The sequence below is a fragment of the Eubalaena glacialis genome, chromosome 2 (genome assembly GCF_028564815.1).
Source record: "Eubalaena glacialis isolate mEubGla1 chromosome 2, mEubGla1.1.hap2.+ XY, whole genome shotgun sequence".
Lineage (NCBI taxonomy): Eukaryota > Metazoa > Chordata > Mammalia > Artiodactyla > Balaenidae > Eubalaena > Eubalaena glacialis.
This window is the reverse complement of record NC_083717.1, coordinates 180,027,039-180,054,556: the sequence shown is the minus strand read 5'-3', so window position 1 is coordinate 180,054,556 and position 27,518 is coordinate 180,027,039. Positions and strand designations below refer to the sequence as shown.

Here is a 27,518-nt window from a genome sequence, read left to right as displayed (position 1 = left end):
TTTTTTATTTTAAAAAAGTCAGTGATGAGGGTGAAAGGCAGTGACCAAGATTAAGCCTCAGGAAAATATATCCAGACTCCCAGAGAGTATCTATTGTGAGTGTTGAATGCCCAGGGTGCCATGACCTAAAGCAAATTGGAGTGTACAAAATTTCTTCATCCCCATAGGTGATGGAGGAGGAAAGATGAGATTGGAGGAGGAAAGACAAAAGTCAGCAGATAAACTCATGCAGCTCAATATCAAAAATACAAACAACCCAATCCAAAAATGGGCAGAAGACCTAAATAGACATTTCTCCAAAGAACATATACAGATTGCCAACAAACACATGAAAGAATGCTCAACATCATTAATCATTAGAGAAATGCAAATCAAAACTACAATGAGATATCATCTCACACTGGTCAGAATGGCCTTCATCAAAAAATCCACAAACAATAAATGCAGGAGAGGGTGTGGAGAAAAGGGAACCCTCTTGCACTGTTGGTGGGAATGTAAATTGATACAGCCACTATGGAGAACAGTATGGAGGTTCCTTAAAAAACTAAAAATGGAACTACCATACGACCCAGCAATCCCACTACCGGGCATATACCCTGAGAAAACCATAATTCAAAAAGAGTCATGTACCAAAATGTTCATTGCAGCTCTATTTACAATAGCCAGGACATGGAAGCAACCTAAGTGTCCATCAACAGATGAATGGATAAAGAAGATGTGGCACATATATACAATGGAATATTACTTAGCCATAAAAAGGAATGAAACGAGTTATTTGTAGTGAGGTGGATGGACCTAGAGATTGTCATACAGAGTGAAGTAAGTCAGAAAGAGAAAAACAAATACCGTATGCTAACACATATATATGGAATCTAAAAAAAAAAAGAAAAAAAATGGTCAGAAGAACCTAGTGGCAAGACGGGAATAAAGATGCAGACCTACTAGAGAATGGACTTGAGGATACGGGGAGGGGGAAGGGTAAGCGGGGACAAAGTGAGAGAGTGGCATGGACATATATACACTACCAAATGTAAAATAGATAGCTAGTGGGAAGCAGCCACATAGCACAGGGAGATCAGCTTGGTGCTTTGTGACCACCTAGAGGAGTGGGATAGGGAGGGTGGCAGGGAGGGAGATGCAAGAGAGAAGAGATATGGGGACATATGTATATGTATAACTGATTCACTTTGTTATAAAGCAGAAACTAACACACCATTGTAAAGCAATTATACTCCAATAAAGATGTTAAAAAAACAATAATAATAAAATTAAAAAAAAAAGTCAGCAGATGAAAGCACAAAGCATCTCTATTCCCTCTCTTTTCCACTCAAAATTCAGTATAAGAAGAAAAGACCACAAATGAGATTTAACACATTAAAAAAAACATCAGTTGGAAGGGAAATACTATTGAGCTTGATGACTATTGGATTTTTTGGAGAAAAGGAGCTTGGGCAATGGGAAGACATAGGGAAATATTCTCCCAGGCTTTTGAGTTTATTAAATTTTGTGACATCCTTTTTTTCTTTCTATTTCTATTCATATTCAGAAGGTTGTCAGACTTCTCATATTTCTTTCTCTCCCAGATCCTTGTTTTATCTCTCTCATGCCTTAGGAACGATGACTTTGCAGAGACCTGGTTTCAGTTTGAGTCTTAACTTGGGCACTTAACTAGCTCTGTGACCTTGGGCAAATTAATGAACCTTGTTTGGCATGTATTTCCTCTTCTATAAAACAGGAATGATATTCCCTATCTCATAAGATTATTATGAGTAGAAAACTGAGCCAAATGCTTAGTCCTTGTTGGCACCTACGGGTGGCACTCAATAAATACTAAGTTCTCTCCCTCAGAGGAACAACTGTTATTTCCAAAGCTAAGCCCTCTACTTGTGCCCTCAATAATCCCCTTCTTTCCTGATTTTGTGGAGACCTTCCTCCTCTCTCTTGCATCTCCAACCTTTCTCGCTTTGTGAGACCCTTTCCTCTATGAAGGCACCCGGATTTAGTGGGTCTCTCTTTGTACTTGGAAATTGTGGGAAAGGAAGAATCAGTCAGGAAATGAGGTACCTGTGGGTTCTTTAGAAAACTCGGACCAGGAGATGCTTAGAAAAGGACTTGGTTATTCTGGGTCCACTCGTCCATCCAGGAGATAAGGCCATGAGAGTGGGGAAGAGCCCTCTACTAAGTACATGGAGGGAAAAGCCTAGAATCTCGGCACATGCCGAAGGTAGAAACGAAACCAACAGAAGTTAGTAAAGCAGGAGTGGGGGGAGAGAAACAGAAGAGGAGGATCACAGGGAGCCAGAGCCTGGGCTAGGGCAGGGCAAGGGAGAAAGGAGTAGCAGGGCGTTCACATATGATAAGGTCTGTAAGGAGTCCGCTGAGCCTCGTTTTGTTATTTAGGAGGTGCCTACAAGTTTTGCCAGAACATTTTCAGTGGTGCAGCGGTGGGAAACGCGGTTGCAGTGAGCTAAAGGAGGTAGTGAAGGGAGCAAGCATAGCAGATTTATTTGACGAGCTTGGCAAGGAATGTAGAGCACTTGCAAGAGAAGAGGGAAGATCAGTGGAGACCTTTGCTTCTTCCACAAGTATGGCATGCGCTGGGGCACATTTAAAGCTGTACAAAAGGAACCTGATGACAGAGGTTGAGAATACAAGGGGGCTTGGGGAAGCACCAGGGAGGGTCTTGGGCCAGGAAGAGGGGAGAGAGGGAATGCATGCAGGGCATTGGTGGTGGGACTGCCTTGGACATAAGAATAGATAATGTTCTCTGAAGACGATGGAGTGAGGAGGGATGGATGCAGATTTAGATAGATTCATAGGCAGAAAGGAGCTTGCCTGACTCTTTTGAGGGTTTATTTTCCTCTGGGAAGTAGGAGGCAAGCCGATCTGCTGAGGGCAGGAAGTTGGGGATGCAATGGGGACTTGGTACGAGTGGTGAAGCTTTGGAATAGCTGTGGTGGGATATGGGAGAGGGTTGTTATGGGACACTGAGATCCCAGGAGAGGCTGCAGACCCTGTGAGGTGACTTTGTCAAGCAGTGCTCAGCAGCACAGAGGTAGAAGCACAGTCGGGGGAGAATGTTTGGACCGATCCAAGGTTGGCAATAGGGCAGATGGGGCTGGAAGAGAAGGGGCTAGGACATTGAGGATGTCCGAAGGGGTCGGGAAAGGATTCACTATGAGTCTTACTGTGAGTTCTTCCAGAACAGGAAGAGAAGCCATGAAGGGGGGATTGGCTGGGAGGGAAGGAGGGGAGCACAGGATCAATGAGGCTGAAGAGCTGGTATCAGGCCACTTCCCCAAGAAACCTTTTGATGGTGGAGGTCAGGGCATCTCAAACACTTTTTCTTTCCTAGCATTAAAGGATTCTAGTATGAACCCCTTTGTCTTTCTTCTCTTCCTTTTATGACATTGAGTAGCTTTTTAAAAAGGTTACCCTGACAATTACAGGCAGTTATAGACCTTACATATCTGACAATACACCCCTCTACCTTACATCTTAGCTTCTTGCCCAGCTTGTCAGGTCCAAGTTTTTGTTTTTGGCGATGGTAATCTGGGACAATGAAAATAATTTCCTTCGAGTGGAAGCACAGTCTTTCATGCAGGGGCCAGGGGTCCACCCCTTACCTGCCATGGGGACCTGTTGTTCGGTCCTTGGTTTGGTCCCCCGTCCGGTCCCCAGGGCTGTGATTCAGAGCTGGATTCTCAGCTTCTGCACCTCTTTCAGGAATCTACTATTTTCTATAAGCAGTCACAGCAGGGGCAGTATACATTTTTGTGAAAATTTCCCTCTTTGGCCTTTTGCTCTTTCCTTAAAGCTTGCAAATTGGAAATGCAAAGGAATATGAGCTCTGAATTTGGGCCATGCGGAATCCATACATCCAGACTGCATGGAGCTTCTGTGATTCTTCCATAAATGACTCCCCTCTCCTGATCTGGTAGAATATTCCTTCAACTGGAAGTTGGACTTGGACAAGTCACTGTGGACCTCAGAATTGTCTGTGAATCTGAGAGTCCAGGTATACAATCCCTTCTACCCTTGATGCACTATGGTATGGGGGTATCTGAGCACACCTGTACACTCTTATCCATTTTATGTAAATGGAAATCACTGCAGAATGGGCATCTTTGATAGACTCAGAGAAAGAGCAGGTGCAAATGCTTCACTAGGAAGGAAGTAAATGTATCCTTCCCAGGCATACTTAATTCATGTACATCCCATAAGTCACAAAACATTGGAAATTAGGAATGAAGGAGTCTCATTACCATAACCGATTCAGTTAATCTGCCCTGTAGTTCATTTGGTTGTCCAGTTGCATTTCTAGTGTTGAATGCAGAAAGAGCCTCATTATTGGTTTCCTAATGCCTTCAGCAGGCATAAGTCACCTACAGAGGCACAGGCAGTGTGATCCCCTTTTCTTCTCTTCCTGAAAATCCTTCCATTTTGGATTCCAAGAGGAAGTAGTTAAGAAAATCAGCAGAACCAGATTTGTTCTGGTTCTATTTCTGGAGTTGGTTTGGTGCCCTTTTTTTTTGGTCCAATAAAGAATGTACTTTAAAAACCCTTTTTAAGGGTTTTTAAAAACGCTTTTAGCTTCTGGAGGCACCATGGATATGTCCTCCACTCTATGTCACTTCCTGTCTCTCTCATGCTGTCCTCCCTTTTCCTCCCGCATTTTGCCAAATGTTCAGGGCACAAAGATACTGGACTTCCTTCATAATACTCCCTGGTCAGGGGTGAGCCCTTTACTCCAGATTAAATTTTGATTATATTGGGTCACTGTCACGCAAAGTTGGTTTTAATGAGTTATCTCAACCAAAGGGATCCAGAAGTGCCAAGGTTGGAAAGGTCAAGGTCCTTGCTGCCCAAAGTATGGATTGTGGACCAGTCATATCATGAGCATCATCTGAGAGCTTGTTAGAAATCCCAGATCCTAGGCCCCAACCCAGACCTAAGGATCTGCATTTTACCAAGATCTCCAGGTGATTTCAGACATACATTAAAGTTTGAAAAGCACTGGTTGAGATGGCATATTAAGAGAAGCCAATTGGCTCAAATACTGTTGTAACCTTCACCTTATCTGATTGAGGGCTAGGCTATCTCAGAGGCTGCTTGGTTTTTGTTTTTGTTTTTGTTTTTTTAATTCAGAGAGGGAGAGAAATGGAGACCATCAGGAGTCTGGGATGCTGAAGGTACCTGCCATTATGGAAATTTGTCCCCTCTGTTTGGTGTCCCAGTCTGTCATGCTGCTGCCAATCTCTTGTGAGCTTAGATGGCACTGCATTCCAAGAAAACAAAACCACACTGTAGACAGAGAACATGTATGATAGCTCTAGTTTCCGTTCTAAGACTTACAGAGGCAAAATGAAGCCCAATAATGGTAATTACCAATAGGTTTTCAGGATAAGTACTAAGGAAGAAGCAGAAACCTGTTTTGATAAGTCCTGTTACATATTAGCAGATTCATTTTGGACAGTAGTGTAAGGAAACCATTAAGAGAAATAATATTAGTGTGTTTTGTGGCATTTGGGCTGCAGGCAGGGCATTATCTGTCTGTGGTCTCCTACTGAGGGCCTGGGTAAGTGATGTCCAGCATGGAAATAGAGCTGCCTTTCACAAAGAAGCCCTTCTCTTCTGCATTGCATAGCAGTGTGGTGAGATGCATTAAGTGCAACTGTTTATGATTTGGAAGGTGAGGAAACAGGTGATTCGTCATCTAAATGAAATGTACATCACTTTGGCAGCCATAAACTTAGATAGTCCTTGTAGGAGACTAAGTGTTTGGGGGCCTGTGAGGACACACAAAAACTCTGGATTAAATGCTTTGAATTATTTATCATTTGTCTTTTTACACGGGTATCCGTCATTCTCCCTCCCACTCTAGCTAGATGAGTTTAATCACTTGTGAAAATGCCTGGATTCTTTCTCTCTCAGAGAGACACCCTAAAAAAATGCCTGCATTGGCAAGCAGTGGAGGAATGGTAACAGATTTAAATCAACCAGGGACTTCTTTTGACCCTTGCTATCGTCAAATTGCTTAGAAAGAGAAAGGCAAAGGACTCAGGAATCTCCTCTAATCAAAACTATAATCCTTGGGTCTTATCTCATCCCAAATTCCTGTGCAATTAAAGAAAATAACGCAGTTCCTTACTAGTTTAAAAATACATACGAAATATTAAACTTGAGTGATACTAGAGGGAAGAAAAGCAATAAAAATCATCTGCAAGTCACCTCCATGGAAACATAACTTAATATTTTGGTTTAGTTTTTCTCCCTCTCAGATTTATATATAAATATATATAAATGCATACAATATTTATATTGCTTTTACAAAAGTGTTACCACACTGTCCTTTTGCATTTAGCAATGCATTACATTTTCTCACATTAATAAATACTCTTTTCTATATGATTTTTTTAATGGCTGCGCCCTATGTAGTTAAGCTCCTCTAAGAAATGGGCATAACTAGAGTTATGGGTCTAATTAAATAGGGAACAAGAACAAAAAACCCTCTTAGTTCCAGGAGCATTGAAGTTCACTAAATAAATTCCATTTCCAGTGGGAAATTATATGACTGAACGGCAATTTGGTTTCTTGTTTTTGTATCTTGTTATGACTGCACACACGTGACTCAGTCTCTCATTTCTGAAAATGATTTGAGGCTCCGGAGGTTTTCTTGTTCCAAGATTCTGAGATGTCTCAACCCCCGGCTCTCCATCTGCCCCGAGAAGTACCTGATGAATGCATACACAAAGCCTACATATGTAAGTTACTATGGAGTAGCGAGAGAAACTAGCCAAGGAAAAAAAAATTAGTTCTTCCTTCTCTCAGTTTGTAAAAAGGAGCAGCCCTCTCTTGTTGTCTGCATTCACTTTGTTTGTTTGTTTGGTTTTTTAACATCTTTATTGGAGTATAATTGCTTTACAATGGAGTGTTTCTGCTTTATAACAAAATGAATCAGCTATACGTATACATATAACCCCATATCTCTTCCCTCTTGCGTCTCCCTCCCTCTGCATTCAGTTTGGAAGAGGGTCTATAGGTGATGCTGAAAGTTGGGGACTGTATGAATGTCAGGATATGGCAGAGAACCTTCCAGGAGCACAGTTGCTATCATGAATCTGCCCCCGATGAGTGACTGCTAGCTTCTCATTGGAGAAACTTCAAAGTCCTTGGCCCTGCACGTCGTGTCCCCACCCTACTTGTCTACTCTTATTTCATGGTGCGTATTTCATGGCGCTTGCCTACATTAATCTTGCATGCAGATGGGTCCATTCACATCCAGAGACTAGCTCCTCTGGCTCTGCAGAAATGCTAGTCAGGCTTCCTCCTCCGATAAGGGCCTCCTGGTTTTTTCCTCCCCTTGTAAATCCCACCCACTCTCACTCAAGACTCAGTTCCTCCATGCGGCCTTGCAGTCCTCCAGACTTCCTAGCTCCTGACGCTTACTGACACAGATGGGCGTCTCTCAGTTGGTATTTCTCGTATACTTTAGTCACCTGATTATGTGTTTATGTGCGCATACTTGGTTATATGCCAATGTGTACGGACACATCCCTGCTTAAAGCAATAACCCTTTTCCATGTACAAGTCACGTTTCCCATCAGTTGACAAAGAAGATATATTTCTTTTGCCTTCATTTTATAGAAGCCACCCCAATGTCCCACAAATCACTTTGACGTCATCAAGATGGGAATAGGTTTTAAACCTTTTGAATCAGCCATGACTGGCCACAGAATGAATTAGGATCTCTGTGTTTTCTTTGCTATGTCCTCAAAATGACTTATACCTTCCCCTGAACTATAATCTCCAATAACAATGAAAATGCAATAACAGGATGCACGTTAGGTTGATGGAGAGGGAATAATCCACAAAATCTAGAAGTAATGTGAGCTGATGAAGGAAGAATCCAGACGATTCAGAAACATGGGGCTGAAAGCAAAAGTCCCCCCTTTCCCACCTCTCCCTCCTTCCTCTTGCTCCTTGGTTTGCATCTGTGCTCAAGACTACTTTGTGTCTACTTGAGAAAGGCACAATTTTACCATCTCTTAAATGGTAGCCAGTGCCTTTAGGAACCATTTGTGTAAGGGGAAATTTGCCCATGAGTATCTCATAACCTGGGGAACATCTGTAGAGCTAAACTGTGAGACCCTAATAAAGAGGGCCCTGTTGTTTATTTCCTGTTGTCCCTGATAGCACCTGGGGCTAAGTCCTTATGCATAGAAGCTGCCCAATGCCATGGATTGAAGCATCTGGAACAATAGGATATGAGGGTCTCTGTTTCCAGTATGCTGCCAGTGGTATAGATATACCTATAAGTCCTGCCAGACACAAAATTACATAAGATCACACATTTCCATAAGGAGTTTCTGCCTTCTTTGGGGAAGGTGGGCGTAGGGGAAACTCAGTGGGAGACCCTTGCCAGCAAAGGCTCCATTATAGCAGCAGGAACATAGGCCAAGCCCCCTTGGCAACCTTGCTGAGCTGAGTCTTGTGGTATGCTGGCTGTAGTGGGGTGGGGGAATAGCCCTGACAAGATGGATGGATGAGTCATATGTGGATGGATTGCTAGGGCCTCCTTAATTCTGAAAAGGGGGTGGGGAGGAATTAATGGTGAAAGGACAGAAAATTCACTATAGATAGTAGAGGAAGAGAGAAACCAGAGGCCCATCCAAGAAACCCAGGGACCCTTTGGGTTTAGAGAGAGAGAAATTCTTTCCTCTCTTCCAGGTGTTAACAACCTCACATTCTCCGCCTCTTGTCTGCATCAATATTCCACTTTTAAGTGAACTCGGGGGGCAAAGAAATTGACATCTGCATTTGGGATGCTCCCTACCTCCTATACCCAGGCCCCCCAGGCAGCCTGCCCCTCCAGCAGAAGACTTGGGTTTCTCTCTCTTTCCAGCATCCCCCCGGCAACGCCATTTCTTAGCAGAAAGCACTTTCCAATGAGAACTATTTCCGTGAATTTGAAATCACTCTCTAGCTCCACTTTTCCCCACACAAAGGCAGATAGATAATAAACTTTGGAAAGAAAAGAGAGCTTCCTATTTCTCTGGTCCACTCTCCTGACCTTAGCTATGTTCAGTGACTCCTTGAAGTCACACACCCCAGAGGCCAGGTCGGGCCTCTCTGCCCCCGGCCTGCACACACTGAGTCAAGAGTCTTCTCAGTGGATTTCTTTGGACTCACACTCAACCGAAGTACAGGTAGATGGGTAACATGTTACCTTGACAGTATGGGCATCACCTGAATTATTCAGACGTTAGTTTCACCACATTATTTGGAACACTCTCCAGTCGAAGCTTTAGATGGAGGGCATATCATACACCCACCCTCCCATCCTCTCTAGCAACTCTTCCAGGTTAAGGATGGTCAACAAAATAGATTCCTCCCCCGCCCCCACCCGTGCTTTCTGAAGATCACAGTATCCGTGTCACAGAGCAGAGAATCTCCGGGCATTTATTTGTTCACCAGCTTTCCTTTTCTGAAGTGTGAACCTTACAGATGGGACAGTGGTACTCAGTTGTCCCTCAGCTCACTTCTCACACTGCTGCTAAAGCGGTAAGCAGTGGTGCTAACGCCTTCTTCCCTCTCTGGTTTCCCATCACCTACGGGATCAAGTCTCTGCTCCTGCCCGGTGGCCCCAGACTCCTGTGCTCTCGCTGCTCCCCTTGGCTCCCGGGCTTCAGCTCTACCAATGTTCTTACATTTTCCAAATGGGTCCTGCTGTTTCACCTGCTGGGAACTTGCACTTGCTTTCCTTTTGCCTAAAATGACCTGCCCAAGTTTCTGTCCACTAGAAAACTCCTTTTCCTTTTTTATGGGTGAACGTTTCTTCTTCTGGGAAAACTTTCTGAACTTTGTTTTCTGCTACTTGATATATTCAGTTCTGTTGCTATCATTATTTGCTTATGTGTTTGTTTCCCCGAAGAGCCTAGGAACTCCATGAGGATAGGGATCTTGTTTGATTCATGTTTATGCCCCTCCTCTCCCCACCAGGATCCAGGAAAAAGAGGTGCTCAATAAACAGTTTTTGAATTGACCCATATAAGTTCCCTGCATGGAGCATTTCCTTTTAGCTGGGTTGATGTTAACTTGTGACATGTTTGCCTAAGAAAAACCTAGTCCAGGATTCCTCATTATGTGATTGGTTGATTCCATGAACAACTTCACTCTCCCAATTTTAATGACTTCTCAAGGGCTTCACAGAGGTCTAAACTTGTAGTTGTACTCTGCCTACCTGAAGGTCTGCTGTCAAATGATTAAAGAAAGGACTTGTTTTGGTTAACCTGGTCTCCTTCCAGGAGGAGGTAATGATCCAGCTCAGCTGACACAGACAAAGCATCATGGTGGCTTGAAGCCCAGGAGCTCTGATGACATTAGAAGCTCATTGGAAACCCAGGCACTCCAGAAAGTGTTGCTAGTAGAGGATAAGCTTCCATCTTATTTGAAGATAAGCTCATTTGTCCACTGTCAGGCATTTGAAGGTTTAAAGACATCTCCTTACCTTCGCATCCAAGGATGGAGTTGAATGTGACATTTTGGAGATGAAGAGAAAAAGGCAAAGCTGATTCCCAACCACTGTCTCCCCCAGATTAGGAAATGATCCTCATGTCAAAGGAGAAAGGGGCGGGTGCAGCCTGGTCAGCTGAGAAGAGGGAGGGCGGTGGAGGGAAGGACAGTCACCTTCACTAAGGATCCACTCTTTGCTTGACACTCAGCTCGGTACTTGACATACATGATATAATGTAATTCTTCTAAGAACTTTGCCAGGTAGAATAACTATTTCCATTTTACTGATGCAGAAACTGACCCTCAGAGAAAATAGATGGACTTGCCTGAGGTAAACACGGCTAGTGAATGGCAGAGTCCCAGTCTAGCTGGAACCAGAAAGTAGGGGTAGTTTTGCATACTCTTATGTTGCTTCTGTGTCCTGACTAGGAGGTAAAAATAGCATGCCAGGTTGTGGGACTGAGGGAAGCGAAAGGGCATTTTGCAGAATCAGATTTTAGGTAGAGATTTATGGGGCTTTCCAGTTTTTCCTGACATTTGTTATCATGTTTTCTGCCCTACTCCTGTGGGGTCTGTCCTGCCTAGATGGATCAGAATATTTAGAAATGACAGCCTTGCTTCTTTTTTTCCCTAAAAACACCAAATGGCGGATGACGCCGGTGCTGCGGGAGGGCCCGGAGGCCCCGGGGGCCCTGGCATGGGAGGCCGTGGTGGCTTCCGCGGAGGCTTCGGCAGTGGCGTACGGGGCCGGGGCCGGGGTCGCGGTCGGGGCCGGGGCCGAGGCCGCGGAACTCGCGGAGGCAAGGCCGAGGACAAGGAGTGGCTCCCCGTCACCAAGCTGGGCCGCTTGGTCAAGGACATGAAGATCAAGTCCCTGGAGGAGATCTATCTCTTTTCTTTGCCCATCAAGGAATCTGAGATCATTGACTTTTTCTTGGGGGCATCTCTCAAGGACGAGGTTTTGAAGATCATGCCTGTGCAAAAGCAGACCCGTGCTGGCCAGCGGACCAGGTTCAAGGCGTTTGTCGCCATCGGGGATTACAGCGGACATGTTGGTTTGGGTGTGAAGTGCTCTAAGGAGGTAGCCAGTGCCATCCATGGGGCCATCATTCTGGCCAAGCTCTCCATCGTCCCTGTGCGACGAGGCTACTGGGGGAACAAGATTGGCAAGCCCCATACCGTCCCTTGCAAGGTGACTGGCTGCTGTGGCTCTGTGCTGGTGCGCCTCATCCCTACCCCCAGGGGCACTGGCATCGTCTCAGCCCCTGTGCCCAAGAAGCTACTGATGATGGCTGGAATTGACGACTGCTACACCTCTGCCAGGGGCTGCACTGCAACGCTGGGCAACTTCGCCAAGGCCACTTTTGATGCCATTTCCAAGACCTACAGTTATCTCACTCCTGATCTCTGGAAAGAGACGGTGTTCACCAAGTCTCCATATCAGGAATTCACTGACCATCTTGTGAAGACCCACACCAGAGTTTCCGTGCAGAGGACCCAGGCTCCAGCTGTAGCCACCACATAGTTTTCTATAAGAAAAATAAAGTGATTGAAGCTAGTTTAAAAAAAAAAAAAGAAATGACAGCCTTAGGGAACTAATTCCGGACATAGCTGTGGTAGGCTGGTAAAAAATATGTAACAAGACTTTGGAAATAAAAGTAGTATATACTTCCTGCTAAAAAGTAATAAAAGTTGCCTTGAATTGGTGACTCTTGACATCAGCCAGTCTGCAGCCATTGACAGCCCGACTGTCCAATATTCAGGGGACAGAGCTTTAGAATGACAAAGATGGATGACTGTTTTGGGAATGCCTCTTTACAAACTCTAAAAGAAAGTCGGCATTAGACATTTTGTGACTGATCTTATTCTGTGTTTTCACCACTTAATAAATCTGGGGGAAGATATGATGTCCATGACAATGAAAGTCTTTATAATTGAATTACATTGAACAGGACAGCTGTAAAAGGGCATGAGGAGGGGGGCTGTTTCTCTGCTCTGGTTCTGATGAGTTATTAGGAGAGTGGAATGAGGGAAGGGAGGGAAGAAGAGGGAATGTTCTCCACATGAACCCGAGAGTCAAGCACAGAATCTTGATGTGGGTGCTCCATAGAAGTAAGAACGTTTGGACAAAATAAGATACAAGGGCAAGTGCTAGTGATGGCGAGAGAGACCACCTGAATTAGAAAAATGGAATAAACAGAGCAGGCTTCTGGCTGAGCTTGAGGGTAACTGACTCCAGTGAGGCCAACGAGGGGACAGGAGGATGGCTGAGAAGATCTGGGGTAAGACGGGCAGCGAGAAAGCTATGAGCCAACTCCCCTCCTTCTGCAATGCAGGCCCCGTGTCTTCCTGTCTCCCCAGAATAGGGCTCTCTCCTTTAGTAACCAAATTGCCAGGGTGGAGTCCTGAGAGATTCTGAGAGATCTAGTGTTCTCCCAAATACATCCAAGGATTTTCTATGAGCCTTGGATTTCTTTGGTTCTTTCCTTTCTCCATTTTCCTGATCCTACTGAATTCCCTCTTTCACTCTTCCTGGCCTCTTATAAGTTCTTTTTTTTTTGGCCCTTGTCACCCTAGGATGAATGAAATATAGCTACTTCTCTTTGTGTATCTGAAGGTTTGGGGTTAGTGGAAGAGATTTTAGCACTGCCTAGAATAGGAAACAAAATTCACTAGCTACCCCAGGCTTTGGGGGCTTTTCCGCCGGCCACTTTTCTCCCTAATCCCCCCCACCCCCGCCATTGCTGCTAACTACACTACATCCCCATTTCTCCCAAGATCCCAGCCCCCTCCCTGGTGGTGTCTGCAGTTGGCTCCAAAATTCTGGTTGCTTTATTAAGCAAAGCGATTTAGCTCTCCTTGGTTCACTCTGCACACATGTAGACTAGGTCAGTGGCCTCACTCCTCATATCCCAAGAGACCCATCAACCTGACAGCTCAACAGAAAAATCATCTACAAGGAGGTGGATCATGCCACTTCCTTAGAAGGCAGAAGTTGCAACCCCTGATTGTTTTAAATAGAAATCTTTTCCTTCCTCCAATGTTGAGAGTGGTTATGACAGAGTCAAAGGATATGGGGGCTGGAGGAGTGAGCACAGCCTGCTCCCAGCTCTGCCAATAAGGGAGGAGACTGTGAGTTGCTTGTGTTGGGTTTTCTACTGGAGTTGCTTCCTACCTTTGTCCTGGGAGAGGCAAGTGGCTTGCTGGTGGTGTGCTAATAATTGCAGGGAAAACTTGGGTAATTTCATGGAAGTGGTGATTCAAGACTTCGGTCCAACATGACCTTGGGCAAATCCTTGACAAATAGGAAAAGGGACTTGGAAACACAGCGGCCTCCCCTTCATAATTACTACTCTGCTTGCAGGAGGCTATCCTCATTCTTGGCCTGCACAACCCTGACCCCGCCGCCTCTCTGCTTCCTGTGTCACTCGCTGTACTACGTCGTTAGGGGCCCAAGTGTCTTCTCACATAGAGTGTGTGCCCTGTGCGGACAGGGCCTCAGTGACCATCTCCTCTTAAGAGAATAAAGGAAAGAATGAGGGGCTGCTTCTGAGTTCTGGATTTGCTTTGCTTCTTTGCGGCCTTGTCCGCCTCTGCATCTCTGGCTGGCCTTGCTCTGGAATAGCCTTGCTTTTTTCACTATTCATGACTCAAAGCCAGGTCCTCCACTCCTGCCCACCCTCCCTGGGAGAACAGGCTGCTTAACCCGCCACCCAAACTGAATTCAGTTTACTAAGATGTCCAGTTCGTAGAGCCAATGATAACCCCTGCTGGAAATGACCAGGAAGGGCCCAAATCAAGAGTGGCCATGATTGTCCTTTCATGATGCATAATTAACAGAGCCTCTGAGAGGGGACAGAATTTTGGTTGACCCAATTCCATCTGCAGTACAAATGGATACAAAAATAAAATCTAGGGCTAAGTTAGAGATTTCCCTCCACTCTTGCGGCAAATATCACGCATGCTATTTGTTTAATATCAGTTCATTGAACTCTATACATTTTCCTTTCCTGAGAAACAAATGCACGGATTGAGTTGCTGCCTGTTCACAGATTAGACTGTTCGTTTTAAGGGTATCAGCATACTGCCTCTTTATTCTTTTCAGACCCTTTTAAAAACTCCAATTCCTATCAAAACCCCTATTTCATTCACACTGCACACACTGTCCCACAGTGGTCTTACTCAGGAGGAGTTTAGTCATTGTTTGCTGATTTTTACGGGGACAAACACAGATATTCAGGTTTAGAAAGAGTAAAGGAAATCATCGCACATCAGGGACTGGCAAAAGGCTGCTGGGATTTCTAATGGTCTCTGGGTGGAGAAGGGCTCTGTCATCTTTGAGACGACTCTTGGTTTTTTGGTGCCCCAGATTTCCCACCCATAAAATGCTGGAACACTAAGGCATTGGTTCAAATCTCTAAGTTGGGATTCAGGTGAAGTTTTCAGAATTCACGCTTCAACACACTTGGGTGCCCACTGGGGCTGGGAAAGGTCCAGAGGGTACTGGGGTTGTGGCTGTCCTCATTTTGCACAAGTTGAAACTGAGCCCCTGAGGTTCAGTGACTCGGATTCGCACAGCCAGATCCCAGCCTCAGGTCCTGGGATTCTAGATGCTTGCTCCTCGCTCCCTTTCTGCCTTCCTGACAAAACGACAAAGCAGATTGTGCACGACTCTCCTGCTGAGTGAAAGGTGAGCAATGTCAGCCTCATGGTCCAAAGGCCAGGACATAATCAGCTCCGCAGGCTCTATTTACACAGATCTTTGCCACCTTCATTCTATAAAACCCCAGAGTGCCAGTGTTTACTGCGGCGGAGTAAAGAGTCAGGATGTGTATGTTCTTACTCTCTCCCTTCTTTACCCAGCACATCTCCCTTTTCCTTCCCAAACTTATCCGCCTCTGCCCTTGGATTTTGACTGAAGGGGAGGGGAGGGGTAGGGAAATGAGAAGAAGAGTTGAGCCAAAGGGACTGAAGGAGGAGGGGAAGGCACGTGGCAGGGTGCTGTCCAGAGAGAAGCAGCAGAGCTCGAGGTGCTGGAAGGAACCTCACGAGACTGTGCTGCCCTCCTCTTCTCAGATATCTGCCTCCCTGGGGAAACAGGGCACCTGGGGCCCAAACTCATCACTCCATGGGGTGGGTGAACCCTACAACAGAGGGTCAAAGGGCACCCAGCCAAAAAGATTATTTTCCTGTCCAAATACCAATAATATTCTCTAGTTTAACGGGGAACTCACATCCAGATGGCTCTGGTTTTGGATGGTTCCCGAGAAGGAAAGGAAGACTGTGAGGTGCCTCCAGGGAATATGCAGATCAGGACCAGGGACAGTGCCCCGGGGGCTGCAGCATCCTCCTTGCTCTCCAGAAGTCCCATGGGGTAACCCTGCAGGGCCAGAAAATATCTCACAATAACATCCTTCCAGCCATCCTGAGCCACCAAGGCCATCTGGGAAAGAAGTAACTTTTAGGATGAGGTCCGGCCGGCTGGGCAGTCTGGAGAATGCAGGGAGAAGGAAGGCCTTCTCTCATTATGGCTTCACTCGAGATGGCAAGGAAGCATCTGAGCATCTGCCCCTGAGGGCCAGGGCTCCACCTTCTATCAGGGAAGAGGAAAAATTAATGCTTCAACACAGTACTCAGTTTCTTTGCTTTTAGAAATTTCAAATAGCAAAATGTGGGCACATTTACTGCCTGGAGCCATGGTTGAAATGCCCTTCTTTCCTACAAACATCTGAAAAACTAATAAATATGAGAACTCTTCCAGGAACCTTCATAGGCAGATCTGAGGAGGTGAGAAGTGGGAAGTGAGGGAGTGTAGCCGGACTGTAAAGGGGAAGCTCTGTATGGCCAAAGGGTTAGCGTATTCTTTCTCAGCAAGGGCCAGAACTGACCCAACATGTAAAGCAAGAGCTGAATAAGTTGTTGAGCCAAAGAAGGTGATTGAACTGGGTCCCTGCTGAAATCAAGAGCCACAGGAAGCAGTGGGAAATGCATAGTTGGGTAGTTCCTGGCAGGACCAAGCAGGAGAGAGGTCCTGGGAGAACCACTAGTGGGGTACTCTTGCTTGTAATGACCTTCTACTTGACTCTACAGAGTCTATAGAGGGATGCATAGGTGTGCTTAGTTGCATTTAAATGTTCAAGGACAAGGCAGAACCCCCATACCAAACCTTTGGGTGCCCTTCTACTGGTAGATCATGACAGACAGTTCCTGGATCCCCTGATGGAAAGGTGTGCTGGAGATGGGGAAGGAAGACACCCAGAAACTGCTCTTCTGGTCTGTGCTCTTCCTGGTGGAAGTAGGTTCCAAAGTTGGCCATGATGTCCATGAAGACAGATGCTTCCCCAGTGATGAACTCTGGGACCCCAAGCTGGGTCACCACAACATGTGGGCAGTGAACGGAGACTAGGTGAGTCAGGCATGGCCATATCCAGGGAGAGATGGGGTACATGCCTGGGGAAAGAGGTTGACAGAACTGGAAGGCTATGGGATTATGGCTTTGGTTACCTCAAAAAGCTCTTGCCAGTGGTTTTCCAGTCTTGGCACAGGAAAATGGCATATTTTCCATTTTGAACCAGAGGGTGACTCTTACTTGACTGGAATATACCGTACAGCAGTGGAGTTTAACATCACTTGGGTCATGGATTCCTGTGAGAGTTGATGAAAGTCATATTTGCAGAAGGAAAAAAGAAAAACATTACACACCATTTCAGTGTGTTTATGGATCCCTTGACGACAAGCCCCCAGATCCTGATTTGAAAGCCACTGCTTTTGTCTATTTTTCTTTTTGCACACCAGAGGGTGTATAGGAATCCTGTAAGGTATTGGCCAGGTGCCAAAGTGAAGATGGGAATATTGGGATGTGACTAAGCTTATGTAAAAAGGAATGTTCTGGGTGGAGGAATGCAGTGAGCTGTGTGAGCTTCCCATTCATGGGAAGACTGCGTTTTTTGTCTGTAGGACATGTAGCAAGATTCTATTTTTTCCCCAGAATACGTCCATCTGTCCACTGTGCTGTGGCTGGAAGAGAATGGATGGATAGGGATGGATAGATGCCTTTAACAGCTACTCAGAAACTGATACTTATTGGATGTTAGGGTTGGGGATGTGCTAGCTGTGTGGTGAATGCCGATTGGAGAATTTCTAGGTGGTAGTGCCTGGTGCAAACTTACCAGCAGGGTGAGCCCCTGACAAAATGGACAGAAGGTGGATCACCTCTTACTTACCCCTGAGCAGCTGCACAAATTAGGGAAGATGACAAAGCTGACTGGAGCACCTCCAAAAATAAAGGGTTACACTCAGATGATAAAAGTATCAAATTCATAACTAGGAAAGATTGACTGTGATAACACAGATAATGCCAAGATCAAGGACTTTGATAAGCATTCCATGAAGGAAGAGCCAAGGGAGTCTCGCCCTTCTAAAGTGCTCTTAGACGTCTGGGGTGCCCGGGGGACCCAATTCAGAAACTCTGTGGATACGTTCTACTGGAGAGTCTAGTACTTCACACTTGCAATGATTTGATCCCAACTGACCAAAAAGAGGCTTTTAGTGCCTCTAGAAGGCAGCCCCATAGGAGTTGTCAGTGACTACAGTTTTTCAACACCCAGAGTCCCTCCCAGTTTCCTGCCTCATTGGATAAGACTTGTCCCATGATATAACCCTCTGCCTGCCTGCCTTCTGCAGGTGTGGGTGCTTTCTAGAATCTTCTTTCATACCCCCCCCACTCCTGCCAGAGGGTGGGTGTTGTCTACAAATGCTCTGAGGAGTCTCAGAAAAGCTTGAGAAGCTCCTTTCCGATCTATCTAGTGAAAGGGCTACACACTTAGTATCCAAGACATGCAGTTTGGATGAGGAAGTGTTGAAATATTGTTTGTTCAACTGGACTGAATATTTTAAATCAGGACTGTTCTGGAAAGTTCAGAATGGTGTGTGTGTGTGGGGGTCCCATACCCTGGTCCTGGTGCCCTTCCAAATCTCCCCCCAATGGAATGGGCTCTCCTGATCCTGATTATTTATCTGTTTACACTCATGAGGTGTTGGGACAAACTACACACGAGACTCCAAAGCCTGCCCACAGTCATGGTTAAATGCAGGTTCTCTATGTGTTGATGTTCAGTGAATTTTGAAAGGTTTTGGCACCTGTTATTTGGATAAATTATAAAATGCCCCTCCTTGCTCTTCCTCTCTTCTTCCGTAGGCTGTGAACTTTGTGGTTTCTGAAACGAGTCAGTTGTTGTTGGAATATTATTTAAGGAGACAGGCGTCAATGCCATTGTAAAAATGGTAACAGTTTCAACCATCACTTAAAGGGGTGGTGAGTTGCAGAACAGAATTTTAGTGTGGCCAGACAATTGGCTTTCTGTGAGATATGGTCAAAGTAAGGAGTGGTCAGGAGGGCTGGGGTGGCTCTAGACACCCTACCACTGACATCACCACTAGGTTGGGGTAGACTCTGGTGCACTGAGCCCAGCAACAGATCCCCACAGTTGAGGTTCAGCTAGGTGGGCAGAGCTGCTTAGCTTTCTGGCAGGTCCGGCGAGCTCTCATCATGAAGCTGGAGCCAGGTCATGGAAATTCGGGGGATGCAGAGAAGTCCAGGTAGGCTGGCTATTGTTGACAAGAAAGCTCATTTTCTCATTCATCCATCCAAAATTCTTTCAATTGGCATGTATTTTGTTTTTTCTCTGTGCTAGGCACCATATTTCCCCTAAGGTTATATAGAAATGGTCAAAACTTCATCTCTGCCTTCAAGGTCACAGCTACTAGACAAGGCAGTCAAGTTGAAGTGGAATTACAACGGAATGCAAAAGCACTATCCTAGAGATAAGCTACAGGGGGGCTCTGAAACCTAAGGATGAGGCCCTTCACCTTGCTGGGGGGAGGCAGGAAAGGCATCCAAAGAAGGGGGTTTCTGCTCTAGATCTGGATCTCTCCCAAGGAAGGGCTGGAGAATGGAGTGGAGATCAACTTTCCAGCAGAGGGCACCCACCGCTGGGTTAGAGAGTCCTGACTTGGTTGTGAATAGGGCTGGGGCTTTAATCTGTTGGGGAATTGGAAAATCAGAATAGCGGACCTGGAGCACCAGGTTGGAGAATCAAGAAAAAGACCTTGGAACACGGGGTACAAGGCAGAAACCCAGTCCTCTGACCTTGGGCACATGGAGATTATCTGGGTTTGGGAACTCCAGGATGCAGGAGCCCTGATTGCCCTACAACTAGAATGGAGATAGTGAACTGCTCTCAGGGATGTATGCAAGCTCAGGCATCAGTCCTAGGGCTCAGAGGTCAGGATGAGAGCCAGGGAGGGTCCAGGCGCAGAGCTGTAACCTAGCTACCTAGCCATCATGAGTGGGCACCACTCCGCTCTCAGTCTACAGGCAGGAGACCTAAAGCTAAGCCCTGCCAGATGGGCAGTGGGGTAGGAAGGGATGGGCCGGGGGGCGGTGGGGAGAACTGAAGCGACTCCACTATTTCCTTCCTCGTGCCTGGCTTGGTTTGGATCTAGACTGGGGTGAGGTGCCAGCCTTGGGTAGGCCCGGCTGTGGCAGGGAAATGGAGAGCTGGGGGTGGGGATGTGGATGCGCTGAGAGATTCGGGACACTCGTGTTCTGCAGAGCTGGGCGGCTTTCTGGCTGAGAGTTGGGTTGTATGAAAACTGTCACATGCAAATGGATGCTTAATGTTGTGGAGATAGATGATAGAGTTGACTTGTCAGGGGTTAGCCAATCAAACTTGGACCAGTGGCAAACCCTCGGCCCTTCTGACCCTCATTGCATGCCTCTGTGCAGGACGCCTCTAGCAAGGGTATGTATGCTAATTTCAACCTCCTGGGAGGTTATGGAAGCTAATAGGCTGTCTTTGGATCCACAGTTGTCTGCCCCTCTAGCTTGATTCCCTCCAACCCACCCCATTCAGGGAATACATTTCTACCTGTACCTTGTGCATCTTGCAATCTGGCCTGGGACCAGATCTGGAGCCTTGGCTTAAGAGAACTAAGCCTTTGAATCCTAGTTTTTGATCCTGACTGCTCTTTGATCCACCTCTATATTCCTGCCCCTACGAGGCACTTGGTCCTGGACCCCAGCTTGGTCAAATCTGTCTCTGATCCAAATTGTGCCCTTGGTTATAGCTTCAGCAATGGCATATTTCAAAGCCAAAGTTAAATCTCTGCCAGAGGAACATGTGAATATTCAGAGCACAATCTTGTATACCTGGCCTACATGACTAACTTAGGAGTAACAGAAAGTTTTAAGAGTAATAACTGCCTTTTGGGTGAGATTTAAAACTTAGGGCCAGAGCATTTTCTTATAAAACCATGGATATGTTTCCTACGTGTAGAAGCACAGACAGCTAGTTAAGAACTGTATCAGGTTCTTGAAATCTGCATAAAATTTGGCCCATTGGGTCAAACAAAACTTGTATGAATTGGCATTTCTCTTCATATTCTGAGACTCCAGCGGCAGTTGGCTTCTTTCTTGTTTATTGCCCTGAGTGGCCATTTCCCTGCTAGCCTCAGATTATGTACTTAGGTGTTTTCTAAAAAAATTTGAAACTGTGCCCAGTACTCTTGTCATGTGATTGTTCATTCACTCTTATTCTTTGATGCAACAGTTTTCCTCTTCTTATACCCCAGAGAAGTCCACAAAATGCTAAATTAAATGAGAAAGGCCCTCAGTCTCTGATATATAGCCCTAGTAATAAATTTCTCTCCTTTGGCAGTCGTTGGCATTTTGGGTTATTTGACTACTTTGACTAAATATATATGTGTATATATATATATATTTCAGTCCAAAGCTTCAAAAGTGGTAAAACCTTATGGCAAAAACAGAGGTTTATAACTGCAGTTTTGCAACTAATTTCAGTGTCCTGATTTAAATGCATTTTGCTATACCAATTCAATGGTAAAAAATAATTCAAGAAATTCATGAAATTTTTTTTTTGGGGAGGGAGGAGAAATTAGTGATTTTTAACTATGCTAAATCCAGACCAGTTCAGCAGATGTGGGATGCTGATGAACTAATATAGACAGTGCTTCTCCTCAATGAATACCTTGTGATGCCAAGGGCTGTTGGGATGATCCTTGTCTTTCACTGGCAGCCCCAGGGAATGTGAGAAATAGATAGCACATCTATATTTAAATTATATTTGGGGTATATTTAGGCAGTAACAGAGACACTGTAGACACTGAGTAGAAGAAGAGCATTCCCTGCCAATGAATTGCCAGCTGGTGTTCATGACACTTCAGGCTCCCAAACACCTCTGGGTGCGCTTTTATTTCCAGGAAATGGCTGGTGTCTTAATCATGACTTATTACTTTGCCTGCTAAAATAGAATGTATATTTGGGCATCTTTATTTGATGTGGTTTCTCCCTCAGATGCCAATCAGTCTGCTTTATTTGGAGAAGAAGAAGACAGCTGGCACAATCCCGTTGGGGCAGTAACGGAGGAGGGTTCGTGAGAGCTAGTTTATTTCTTCCTGTCCCCTGAAGGTAGAAGAAACCCTACTTCAGAGTGAAGTGAATTTCCTTGGATTTCCTAGTAGTTCAGTGTATGTTGACAACATGGAAAGGGCTTGTCCTTTGGAAGGGAAGTTATTTCAGAAAAATACACTTGTTGAAATTTCCATGTGTGGAGATGTTTATTTATAGGGGGATATTACCTAAGTAAAAACCTCAACGACCCCCCAAGCCCTCCAAAAAACCTCCCAGTATAGGCATGACACCTTTTGTTCCCTCATAGCCAGGCTTTCCCCTCTGTGAATGATGCAATCAGTCAAGCTAGCTCTAATTGTAGACAGTCTTGAGGTTCTTGAAGAACACAAAGGCTAACAATGGAAGAAAAGCCATGGGTCTTAAACACAGGCCTAAGTTTCTTCATCCTCACTTTGGGATCCTTATTCAGGAGGTGCCTACCAGCCCTTCCGTGCTGATTGTTTACTGCTGGAATCCGCTCTGATTGGTTGGTGCCCGTACCATACACTGGTTGTTAAGTATTTTGAACATCAGGTCCACCTAGCTTAGAATAGAACTGGGAAGGGAATAGCAGTTTAAAGGATGCGAATGGGTCAGAGGTGACACTCTCAGATGGGAAGAGTCCCAGCTGTGACAGCAGTCACTGGGGGGAGGATAGGATGGTGAGGGGAGAATTGACTGGACCACCCAAAGCAGGCATCAGTAAATTTGAGCCTTTCAAAGCCTTTCTTTAAAAGTCCGAAGGTGGAAGACAACATTTACCCGTGAAACCCAGGGAACAGGAGTGGGCTGGAAAGGGAGGTGAGGCCAGGAGGGTACCCGAGGGAGCACGAAGAACAGAGCTGGAGTGTGAATGGCTTGCCTCGATTTCTCCCTAGTCTGATGGCCAGTGAAGCTGGCTGCCCCTGAGGCACTGGGTGAGGGCAGACATAGTCTGAGTGCCCAGCCCTCTCAGCTGCTCTCCCCCCGTCCTTTCTAGCACCAATACTGGGGAGCTGGCCCAGACTGGAACATGTCCTAGGGGTGTGCCCTGGCTGAGGCCCAGCCCCTTCCCTCCTGCTCAGCACATCCTTTTCATGGCCCCCATTACTCTTCTGAGTGGTCAGAGTGGGCCCCAGTTGGCAATTCATTCGTGCACTTGTTTTGTCCGTGCTGGGAACTCTGAAGGAAGAAAGGTCGAACCTGCCTTATACTGTGGTCATGGTATATCCCTGTCACTCTAACTTTCAATAGCTTTGATGTGTAAAAAAATTCAAGCCTGTGCATGCTTTGGTTTTTCCTTTCAGATTCACTATGTTACTTGCAGGCAGTTTAATGTTAACAGAATTTCTGTAAACGATTTGCATTTGACTTTAGGATGTACTATATCGCTTTTTCCCTGAGCAAAATTAACTGTCTACTTGTCTTTTGGGGAGTGATATTAAGTTAGATTTTATTCTGCGATGTCACGGCAACACAAGTGGTAGGTGAGCCAGGCATAAACTGAGCCTGGATAAGATGGACATTTTCCTCTCAATAAATTACAAAGGGGTAACTGAAAGTGGATGCTAGTCATAAAGTTCCACGTTATCACTTATCTTTGGGTGTGCCTTAGGTTGACTACTTCTGAAGATGTCCTTTGGGGTTAGAAGAAACACTTCGTGTTCAATGAGCCAACATATGCTGCTGGTTAAATGTTTTCAATTTTTCATGTGTAAGTAGCCAGATTTCACAATTCGATGCTTCAGTGCCTTATGGAAGTAAAGGCTGAAGATGCACCCAGGTGTCCGAAGCCCCCCTTGAAAATTGGTTAGTGTGCCTTTGGGAGAAGGATACCTAACCTCCTGAACAGGGATCAAAGTTCATAGCACTGGGGCTAGACATGTGACTTTGAGTGGAGGGTCAGTGCTGAGGACTCCTTGGCATAGCCAAAGAGAAGCCCAGTAGAGATGGGGAGATGATTGTTGGAAGTGGACACCTCACTGTGTCACCTCATCTTGTGATTTTTTTTTTTATCCTGGTAGAGGTAGACCTCATTCACAAAGAGGCAGAATCCGTGAAATGGCCTATGAAAAGTGACTTTTCTCTCTGCACTGGAATCTCAGCTAAAGCCTTAACGTTGAGGGCAATGGGCTAAATAAATAAATAACTCCACATTCATTCAGAATTTACCAAAGAGGAACCAGAGTTGTTCTTTGAACACCTGCACCCATCAACCAGGTCCATCTTATTGGAAGATTGCCATTTATTGGGTGAATTATTTTGAAGGGTATTTGAAGGAGTAAAGCCAGCTATGGGTCTTCTCCTCAGGGAAGGGAAAAGAGGAGAGGAGAGGGTGTTGCTACTTTTTGCTCTCATTCATTAGCCAAATGAAGAAGACGTAATAAAGCCACCAGAATTTCTCATAGACTTTGGTGCTTTCTGTTAGAAGGGGTGACCATGTCACATTCCCTGGCTGAATGCCAGTTGGGGTTCAGAAACTCATTAGCTTGCCTGTTTGAGCACAGAGTTCTCTAGAAAGATTGACAGGGGCTTCCCTGGTGGCGCAGTGGTTGAGAATCTGCCTGCCAATGCAGGGGACACGGGTTCGAGCCCTGGTCTGGGAAGATCCCACATGCCGCGGAGCAACTGGGCCCGTGAGCCACAACTACTGAGCCTGCGCGTCTGGAGCCTGTGCTCCGCAACAAGAGAGGCCGCGATAGTGAAGAGGCCCGCGCACCGCGATGAAGAGTGGCCCCCCGCTTGCCGCAACTGGAGAAAGCCCTCGCACAGAAACGAAGACCCAACACAGCCAAAAAAAATTTTTTAAATATAAAAATAAATAAATAAACAAATAAAAGATTAAAAAAAAAAAAAAGATTGACAGGTGTCCCCTGGAGAAGTATAAAGGTGGGAGGTTGGCTGGGGCAGCTCACAGGAGCAAGTTCAGTGGCTGAGCAAGCTGCACTTCACTGCTTTGAGGGGCAAGAATGTATCCCCAAGGCATCAGGCAGACATGTAAACGGATCCGGGCACAAGTTGTCTTGAAAAGATCCTGTCTAAGAAGCCTATTTTCTCGAGTAAGCAGACCCCAGAGATACACTGCCAGGGCAGGAACTGATGGAGCTGGGGTCATAGAGGCTCAGCCAGGGGAAGAATTGCTTGCCACAAGGAGGAGCCCTAAATGGTCTTCAACACACCCTTAACTGCTGCCCACAAAATAAAGCCAGTACTTATATGACAGAGGCACATCAAGGCACTGAAACAGCACCAATTAAGTAAAAATTCCTTTGATCTCTTCGTTCTCATCCCTTTGGTACCTGGAGAACCAAAAAGCAGACACTGGGTAGACTGAGCTGGGGTAGGAGGTATTGCTGAGAGAGAAGGCCAACGACCCCTCCAAAGATGTTGATTCCCAAAACGTGAAATCAAGCCTGAGTTGGGTGGAGAAAGAAGCTTTAATTGAACACAGGTTTGCAGTTTTGATTTAGAAAGTTTTGATTCTGGACTGGATTTTTGAATTCCTGAATATGAGACTGTTTTTTAACAGCCGAAATTGACTTGAAAGTGATGGAATCTGACCCAGGCATTGGTGGGAGAAAAAAGAATTTCCCGCTTATATCATACCCAGTTAAACCCTATATAAACCTGATAAAAAATCTGCATTCCAGGTGTACTAATGCAGCTTGCTACATTAGCTTGCTGTTAGCTACACTGGCTTTATTTCATACACCTACCAAGATAGTGGTAGTTTCAGGCACAAAATGTGTATCTCCACTCTGGGTATTTAAGGGTTGGCAAGAATTCGCCCAAGGGGAACAGAGCACAGTGCTTTCCAAGGCAAGAGTACAACAGGGAAGACCCATCCCAGACCATCCTATCCTCTCTAGAGCCAGGAGAAGACTCTTTGGGCTCTGGCTGGATTTTTTTCCAAGGTAGTTTTCAGCCCTTCTCCGTGGACTCACATGGCTTCCCCCTCCCCCAATTAGGATGAAAAGTCCAATGTTTGCCAAAGCTGTTTTCTCCATAGGAAGGACTCACTTTGAAGGGTCAAAAGGATCAAACTGAGCTCCTGTGGACAGCCAAAAGCCAGTGATGCCTTTGGGAACTTTTCTGACACCTTCCACTGAAAACCCCCAAGAAGAATCCAGAAACTCTCTTTTATTATCTGTATTCGTACTAAGAATCAAAAGCAGGCAAGGTGTTGTCTCATCTGCTCCAAGAGCATTTTCTTTCTTCCCAGAGCTCACTTTAGGAGCCTCACAATTAAGCACACACAAACAAGAAATACGGAAGCCTCAACAATACGGAAGCTTCCTTTGTGAATGGCAGATTAATAATCATTTATGCTAATGGTCCTGGCTGGGTCGCTTTCTTTTCCATATATTGCTCTCCTTGACCATATCTCAACCTGAAGACCATTTTCTTTGCTGTGTGCTGGCAGCACCATGTTAAAGACTCAAGAGGATATTTTCCAAAGAATAGTAAGGCATTCCTAAGGTCCTCAAGGACTGATTGGAGCTGTTCTTCTACAGTCCTTTCTTCCGTTGATGACAAAGCATTGTTTGAGTCATACTTCCTCTTTGCAGAGGCAGAGGCAGGAGAAACAGATGAGCATGGTTTCAGAAGTGAGGGATCCTGGGTTCTCTTTCCAACGCTGCCATGGACTTCCAACAAAACCTGAGGCTCAAAGTCAAATATATTGTTAAGCAATTTAAAGCCAGAAGAAGCTGTTACACAGAGGGCATTAGAGCCTTTCTGGAAGCCATGTTTATGTTGTCTTTTGTTTTGGGAGAAGACAGGTCCTAACACCCAAATTCTAGTTCATGAGGTCTTTTCCTTAATTTCAAACTCAACCACTAAAATCTGGCTTTTGTTCGTTCTATTTTTTTTCTCTGGAGCTAGACAGATTTCTCATTACTAACACAATATTTTAAATTGCTTTTAGACTGAGTTGAACTTTTTTTCTGATGGTATGAGAAAAGCATGGGAGACATGCTCCAGGCTCCCAAGAGTAGAAAAAGTTAGCAGTTGGAGGAACCACAGCAATGTGTACCCAGTAAAGACAGCGGATGAGGCTCAGTGGGTGTCTTGGATGGAAGTCCCTGGTTTTGTAGGAACTGTAGGACAAAAATTGTAAAATCTTTTTATTTTTTGTAGCTTGAATTTCTTACTGAGGATTCAGTTCTGCTTTTCTCTCATCCTGGAGAAAACTCAGACACGGTTCTAAGAGGCTAGGTTGGCCAGCTTATACCTAGTTTTGACTTCAGTTGATACCAAAAATTTCTATAGCAATTGTCTCCTGTTTGTCCCAAATTAATAAATCTCCTTTACTTTTTTTTTATAACAATTTTCTTTCTTTCTTTCTTTCTTCCTTCCTTCCTTCCTTCCTTCCTTTCTGGCTGGGATGGGTCTTCGTTGCTGTGCGCAGGCTTTCTCTAGTTGCGGTGAGCAGGGGCTATTCGTCATTGCGGTGCGTGGGCTTCTCATTGTGGTGGCTTCTCTTGTTGTGGAGCATGGGCTCTAGGCACGCGGGCTCAGTAGTTGCAGCACGCGGGCCGTAGAGCGCAGGCTA

General features: G+C 45.5%; 1 protein-coding gene across 1 annotated transcript; it reads left to right on the top strand.

Moving 5' to 3' along the window:
* The first annotated feature begins 11,154 nt into the window (after positions 1–11,154).
* On the top strand, positions 11,155–12,073 carry LOC133085638 (small ribosomal subunit protein uS5-like). Its single transcript, XM_061182785.1, has one exon. It carries the CDS (start codon positions 11,159–11,161, stop codon positions 12,038–12,040), a length of 882 nt encoding a protein of 293 aa, XP_061038768.1. The 5' UTR covers positions 11,155–11,158; the 3' UTR covers positions 12,041–12,073.
* The last annotated feature ends 15,445 nt before the right edge of the window (positions 12,074–27,518 follow it).

Coding starts and splice junctions, on each gene's coding strand:
- LOC133085638 (XM_061182785.1), top strand. CDS start 11,159: ATGGCGGATGACGCCGGTGCTGCGGGAGGGCCCGGAGGCCCCGGGGGC.